The 8,167-nt window shown below is 45.3% G+C and overlaps 1 protein-coding gene across 5 annotated transcripts in view; it reads right to left on the bottom strand.

Annotated features, from left to right (window-relative positions):
- The window catches only part of ANO5 (anoctamin 5), a 48,001-nt gene extending 43,489 nt beyond the window's left edge, over positions 1-4,512 (bottom strand). For all 5 annotated transcript variants that reach the window (XM_072422316.1, XM_072422317.1, XM_072422318.1 and 2 more), the window contains exon 1: positions 4,369-4,512. In XM_072422316.1, coding sequence (XP_072278417.1) covers positions 4,369-4,429 — 61 coding nt within the window. In that variant the 5' untranslated portion in view covers positions 4,430-4,512. The remainder of the gene's footprint in view (positions 1-4,368) is intronic.
- Between the last annotated feature and the right edge of the window lie 3,655 nt (positions 4,513-8,167).

Genomic DNA, 8,167 nt, shown 5'->3' with positions numbered 1-8,167 from the left:
GCCCAGCATGCCAGAGATAGGTAGCTGCGCTCTATAGACTCTTCCATGCAGCATTCTGTATACAGGGTGGTCAGAAGACCGAAAGTTAATGAAGGACCCCAGCTGGGGGTGCACTACAGGGTGACCCCCCATGTCCACCCCTCACTTTGGCATCACAAAATAATATAAAAACACTCATTCATAGCGCAGGTCAGCGACCAGACCTAAGGCTGCAGCTTCCTCTCAATCACGACTGCCTTGTTGGAACATTACGGCCTCTAGGACCCATTTACACCATAATGCACAATAACGCGGTGCATGTTTATGCATTATCATCCCTATGCATTAGGGCAATGCAGCTCAATGAACATGGAATGGAGGACCGCAGCAGGAAGATGTCCCTGAAAATGTAATATAAGCAAATATGTGACACATGGCACAGGAGAACGGGCACCGGCCAGAGGAATCAGCGTGACGCAGCTGACTGGCATGGACACAAATCGCAAGAAATGCCAACTGAGAATCTGTGTTTTCATGCAAAATCTGCACCCTTGCCACCTCGTTTGATCTACACAAAGATACACAATTTGAGCACAGACTTCTCCGTTTCTATCCAAATCTGTTCCGGAATCATCACAAGGACAATTATTTTCACCGCTGGGAGGAATGTTTGTTAAACATGATTCACCCTATTATGTGACTGCAAACACTTTTCTCACACTGTTTATTCACAGGATATACACACACCCCGCCGCACACCGACCTGAAACTAGCGGCCTTTATCAACAGAAATCCGTCAGCAGAAAACGTCCTCAATGTATCAGACAATTACTCACTTCCATCTAAAAGATTTTAGCTGTGGCCAGAATAATAGAAACCCAGATTCACCGCTGTATTGGAGGACATCACCACAGTCACTATGCAAGGGTCCCTGCTAGGCATTTTACTTTAAGCAGACATTATAAAGTGGACCTGTCAGTAACATTACAAGCCTGCAGAAATGGACAATGACAGCGTTATGTTTTGGAAAAGCCCCCAGCTCCCATCATTCACTCTATTTGCCCTGGTGACTAATCATTGGGTCAGTAAGTGATGGAAAATCCAAAATGTTACAGTTGTCACCAGGACAGGAAATTAGGGGAATTCTTCCAATAGGCAATTTGTTCAGGGGGAGGGGTTGTCTAAGAATTCCCCCACTTTCAGATTTACTTTCACTTTCTGTTGTCTCCAAGAGAGGAAATGCAGGAGAAACGCTCTAAACGAACGGCATCATGGAATTATTTATTACAGCAAAACAAAAACTATAAAAGATGTTTTATCTTTCATATTCTGTCTAAAACAGTTACATGCACTTTAGACATCAGTTGATGTCATCAGTCTGCTGCAGACAGAAGCAAGCATTTCCTCAGTCTCCTCTCCCCCAGGCTGCAAAATTGTAACTTTTAGACAATTCACAAGGTGCTGCAGCAGGGGCAGACAGGAAATAAATGGGGATCTGTGACAACCCATTTGAAAACTCTTCAAATTGGTGCCAATACCTTCTCCGAGTCCTGCACTGCAAACTAATGTACACCGACCTCAATATCCAAAGTGTGTATCTCAAGCCAAACTTTTTTCCTTTTTAGAAAATGACATGAAACCTCCAGGATGGAGACAGCAATACACTTTAGGGGCCCATTCACAGAAATGCGCTCCTTCATGTCATGTAGGTGCCCATGCATTCACGCCATGCATTGGAATGGGCTACTGTATGCTTCACATCAGTGCAAAAGTTAGGCCTGTCCTGTCCTTTAGGAGGTGAGTTAGGGTCCAACTAAGAACAAACAGCACTGCATCACACATGGTATGCACATGGGCCTGCAGCTGTTATTGCAGGCATTCCCGCAGTCTATATATGAGAATAGTCCCTTGGGGTTTGTCTTCACCACCAGCAATGCATAATGTGGCCTCGAGCCAAGGACAGAGGAATGTCCATCACACCCCATGACTACATTCAGAGTGCTATGTCAGCGTTTGCACTGCTGTGATGTTACCCACCCATGCAGCAGGGTATGCACATTATGGGGTCCCCTATATAGCCCCTTGTATATAGGTATTGTGCCTGGTAAATGTGGGGCTGCATAGGTGCGCCTTATACAGTTGGGTCAGGCGGTGCATTTATTGCATGGGCCGCCCACCTGCATCTGCACAACAAATAAAAAATTCATGTCCTTTTCTTTCTTTGCCATTCACAATGCACTGTACCTGCAATTCTAGAGACGCAATGCAGGGAGGTCATCAGGGTGCTTCAGGGTGTTATTCAGAATAAATGGCACCCCAAAATACCGTCCGCTGACCCGCAATGCAATACACATTGAATGTCACTACAATGCACCAACGCTTGTCACAAACATTGCCGTGCATTGTGGTAACACACCACACAAATGTGAAGCGGGCCCTAATCCTTGCACATTCACATTCTTTGTGTTTTACAGAATAGAAATCTTTGTTTGAGGCCTCAGAGAACGAGGAAATCTTCCAAGAAACATCCCCAGGTACAGACATGGAGATCGGGAGGAATTAAGAGTTTTGGGGATTTACTTTCACTTCCTGTCCCGGTGACAACAGTTTTATGCGACAGAAGGTGAAGGAAAATCTGCAACAAGCAAATTACAAATCTGTCCGGGGTTTTGCAGCCTTCTATTGTGTCTGTATTGCTACTGAATAGCTTCAGTGTTCTCCCCAGCACCTTTTAGCTGGGCGCTCCACCCGGCACTTTTCAGTAACCACCCGGCTGTTTTTGTGTGGTTATTGAATAGTTGGGTCACAATACAGGGGCCGCCACCCACCTACAATTTCTGCCCATCCAGCTTAAAAAAATTTCTGGGTTCAACACTGAGGGTCTGTATTCTGGAGATGTAGATGGCCCCCTAATGTGACCCAACTTTTCAGTAACCACCTCAAAAAAAATCCGGGTGTTTACAGAACATAGCTGGGTGGTGCGCCCATTGACTTCTGCTACAATCTAAACCCATAAAAACACTAAAAGAACTTTTCAAATGATGTTTTTTCAAGTTATCCTGCAAATGCCAAACATGAGTGCCCATCTGAACATTCCTATTCACTCCGGCGCTCAAAGAACGTTCACTGGGCATCACAGACGCGGTTTTCAGGCGTCCATCTCAACAACCCCTGAGAACCAGGTGAGGGTTCTGATATTTGCCCCGTCCAATCTGGGGGTATTAAGCCACAGACACAATCAATCTGAACATACCAGGACCATTGGTGGAACATACCAGGACCATTGGTGGGCCATACTACAGCGGGTATCATCTGGTATTGATGCCATGCATGCTGTGGGCATTGCTGCTGTTACGGTAGTATTTCAGAGTTCCGACTCTTATTAACGCATTGGAGATTCAAATTCATTTTTTATGTATTCAGCGGATCCCCAATGAATTAATATGAAGGAGAAAAGCATGGCAGACAATCGCCCTGGGTGCATATGGTGCTGGGGGTGCATAGGGTGCTCGGGGCGCCCGTCTCCTATACATTCCTACACATCACAATCGTGTGCTATAACTTTATAAATAAAAGATAATACATCAATAATGTGCAACAAAAAGATTGATATAGAAAAACAGCAAAACATAAACCAGCTGTGAGCAGACCGTTGTAGAATTCCAGCTGGGTGAGTCACCCCCAATCTGGGCCCACGTGTACAGCTATCACCCCAATATGATGTAATTACAGACTCACAGGCACATGACAGGGGGACATCTGTTGATACACCCAGCAGCCCGGATCTGCCCCCATCCTGTCACCCCAATACAGGGTAGTTTTGTAGTACTTATGGCTCGAAAGTCATTGCCAGAGCCCTCATGGGACCCCAGCAGCCCCTAATCTGCCTCTGTACCCCCAGGTTGGCTACTTTGAAACCTGATCTACTCTTCTGCCCCCAGATCTACTTTTTAGCCTCTGGATTTGCCCCTCTGATCACCCCATCTGCCCCTAGATCTTCCCCTATACCCCCACATATACCCCCTAGACCCTTCCCTCCCTGATCTGCGCCTGTACTCTCACAGATACCCCCAGCCCCTCTGATCTGCCCCTGTACTGCCACATTTAACCCCTAATACCCCCATCCCCTTCTCTCCCCGATGTTCCCCTGTACTCCCAAATATACCCCCTGATACCCCCCCAGCCCTTGTGATCTGCTCCTGTACTCGCACATATACCCCCTAATACCACCCATCCCCTTCTCTCTCTGATCTGCCCCTGTACTCCCACAGATACCCCCCAGCCCCTCTGATCTGCCCCTATATTCCCACATATAACCCCTAATACCACCCATCCCCTTCTCTCTCTGATCTGCCCCTGTACTCCCACAGATACCCCCCGATCTCTTACCCTCGGTAGCAGCAGACATCTCTATGAGGGTCTCATCCTCCCTCTTCCCGGAGCGCAGCATGGTGCCCGGCTGTCCCCGCACTGCTCAGACCCCGGGTGAGGACAGCCAGGGGCCCGGAGATCACCGACTGACTGCAGGAGGAGGAGGAGGAGTCCCGAGACTCTCCACCCACCCCACCCCCACCATCATCTTCCTCCCCCTCCCTGGGCTGCAAGATCTGCAAACTACAGAGAACCAATCCCGAGCAATATATAATCAATATATAATCAATATAGAAATCAATCTTCTCCCTGATCATATCAGTGCATAGGAATATGTAATCATCATCTGGCGTCTGTGTGATCAGTGGAGGGCTATATACAGATACAATGTATCATTAGACCCTGAGTATAAACCCCTCCCTACTGAACATACACTATGACATTATATATAGATACATGGGGCCTGAATTATTAAAGCTCTCCAAGGCTGGAGAGGATTCACCTTCAGCAAACCTGGAATGGATCTGATCCAGGATTAAAAACATTTGCAAGGAAAATAGGAAATTACTAATAAGAAATCCATTCCATGTTTGCTGGATCACCCAGCTTCACTGATGAAAGTGTATACTCTCCAGCCTTGCAGAGCTTTATTAAATCAGGCCCAATGTATCTATATATAATGTCATAGTGTATGCTCAGTAGGGAGGGGTTTATACTCAGGGTCTAATGATACATTGTATCTGTATATTCCTCTCCACTGATCACACAGACGCCAGATGATGATGATGATGATGACAAGGCTGGAGAGGATTCACCTTCAGCAAACCTGGAATGGATCTGATCCAGGATTAAAAACATTTGCAAGGAAAATAGGAAATTACTAATAAGAAATCCATTCCATGTTTGCTGGATCACCCAGCTTCACTGATGAAAGTGTATACTCTCCAGCCTTGCAGAGCTTTATTAAATCAGGCCCAATGTATCTATATATAATGTCATAGTGTATGCTCAGTAGGGAGGGGTTTATACTCAGGGTCTAATGATACATTGTATCTGTATATTCCTCTCCACTGATCACACAGACGCCAGATGATGATGATGATGATGATGAAGAGGTTTAATAAATCAGACCCAATGTATCACTGGAGGATGTGGATGATCCTGCAATTATATTACATAAATAATTATTTAATCTAATCTATCTAATGTTGTGTCCTCTGAATATACAACACTGAATGCCTTGTCACTGGGTAGATATAAATATACATATATATGAATGTCCATGTTCATACTCAGTGGTAGGAGGGGGTATTAGCAGCATTACTTAAAATTGATATATTGTATCTCTATCTGCCTATGGGGCAATCGTGGCACCATACCCCAGTGCAGGGTTTCCCAACCCAGGGGCCTCCAGAGGTTGCTGGGGGTCCTTTGTGCAATGAGCAGTTTGTGCAATCTAGGTGAGTTTAGGTGACCCCAATGATTGGCTGTACGGGTGACATTCTTCCCACGGGCCAGCAATGTAAGTGGAATTCTTCCCACCGATCCCCATACTACTATACGTGGGGGTGCTGAGAAGTTCCTGGCTTTGAGTTATGAAATAACACATTTATTCAACATATTCCCCTGAGACTGATGTACTTGGTACAGTGTAGTTGCAGCTTTTCTAGACCGTTAAAATAAAAGTCCTTTGGTTGGGCCGCAAACCAGCTCTCAGCAGCATTAATATTGACGTCAGAAATGCCCCCAAAATGTTGCCCCTTCAGGTGTTTCTGGTGGCCAGGTCAGGTGAGTAGGGGGGATGGCAGACCAACTGGAAACCCAGGGTGTTCAATTTGGCAGCCACAACGTTGGACATGTACACAGGTGTATTGTCCTGCAAAAAAAAAGGATTCTTTTGGCCAACTTTCCACGGCGTTTCATCTTAATTGCCTCCTTCAGCTGGTCCAGGAGGTTAGCATAATACTGTCTGGTGATACTAGAGCCCTGAGGTAGGTAGTCCACCAACAGAAAACTTTGTTTCAGAAAACAAAGCCATGACTTTTTTGGACAATTCTGGGTTTGGAACTTCTTCGGACACGGGGACCCACTCATTCCTTTGACTGTTCCTTGGTTTCAGGATCATAGATGTGGAGCCAGGTTTCATCCTCAGTCACTAACCTAGCCAAATAGTCCTGTGCAGCTTCAAAATGGGCCAAAATGGCTTTGGATGCTTCAACTCGTTCCTTCTTCTGATCACTGTTCAAACATTTCGGCACCCACTTCGCTGAAAGCTTTCCATGTCTAGGATAGTGGTGATAACAAACCCAACACGCTCCCGTGAGATGTCAAGTATCTGGGCTATCTTTATAGCGGATATTTGCCGGTCCTCAATAATCAGCCCATGGACAGCATCGCAGGTTGCCGGGTCAGTTGAGGCTGGGGGGCGCGCACTGCGGGGCTCATCTTCAATGGTGAAATGCCCAGTCTTGAAACGAGATATCCAGGTTATGACAGTGCTGTAGGAAGGACACTTCTCCCCCAGTGTTTGTGACATCTCAGTGTGAATGTCCTTTGCTGACTTTCCCTGGAGAAACAAAAACTTCATGACGGCCAGTAACTCCAACGACGTGAAACTTGCTTGTGCCTCGGCCATCGCAGCTTCTCACTAAAGAAAAAACAGTTTTAGGAATCACAAAGACCTGATAATTGCACAGTTACATACTAAGATATTAGGCTGTCATATACCCCCACACTCATTTTTCTATTTCATCTGGAAGGGGGCAAAGCCAGGAACTTCTCAGCACCGCTTTGTGGATATAGTAATTCTAGAAGGGGTTCCCTGAAGACCTGATTCTTATTTTAAGGGTTCCACCATGCCAAAAATGTTGTAGTAGATAAAAATTGTAGTAGCGGTGCTATTTCAGTGTAGAGGGAGTTCCAGTCACTCAAAGCCCCGCATTGGACTGTTTTATAAACGTAGGGAATTGTACTAGCGGTGCTATTTCAGTTTCAAGGTTGGCCCACAACTTTTTCTAAGATTTTAATTTTGGCCCACTGTGTATTTGAGTTTGACACGCCTGGTTTAGAATGGAGAAAAACATGGCAAACAGTTGTCCTCTGTACATGGGGTGCATTGAGAGATCGGGGTTCCCGGATCCAATACATTCCTACTAATCAGAATCTTGTTCTATATTTTATAAATAATTCATAATAAAAATAATGAGCAATAAAAAGATTGATAAAGAAATAAAGCAAAATATAAATCAGCAGCGACCAGACAAAATATCACAATATTATCACATTGCACCAAATATAACAATCTGCTAAAAACACAAAACATGCCACCAAGACAACATCAGACAAGATATTCAGCATTTGTTACTGAACTCCGGATGTACTAACATTTCCAGGGACTTGGAGAGAAAGAGAATGAGAGAGAGATTGGGACTATGGAAGCAGGGAGTGAAGGATGAGGAGATGGAAGGTAGGGGAAAGGAGCCCTGACCATCAGTGTTCCCTTGTATATTGGGGGATATAGGGGTTTATACACACCAATGACTAAAGCGTTGTACACACATCAGATGATTACTGTTTAAGACAAATGGTTGTACTCATCGCCAACACAAATGTGTACAGTGGTCACCCATTGACATTCACCAATCCATCCTTTGAGCAACGAACAATTGAGAACAAACACTGTGCTATACTACTGAGAAGAGAACAGCAAGGTACCTTTCTCTCCTCCTCTCCTTTCCAAAAAATAGAACAGTGCTCTGTGTACAGCGCTCATTCATTCACCCCCCAGTGTGTGCTGCTTTCCCCTCTTCTTAGATTG

The sequence above is a fragment of the Pyxicephalus adspersus genome, chromosome 9 (genome assembly GCF_032062135.1).
Source record: "Pyxicephalus adspersus chromosome 9, UCB_Pads_2.0, whole genome shotgun sequence".
NCBI classification, from domain to species: domain Eukaryota; kingdom Metazoa; phylum Chordata; class Amphibia; order Anura; family Pyxicephalidae; genus Pyxicephalus; species Pyxicephalus adspersus.
The sequence above is the reverse complement of the archived record's forward strand: the minus strand, read 5'-3'. Positions and strand labels throughout refer to the sequence as shown.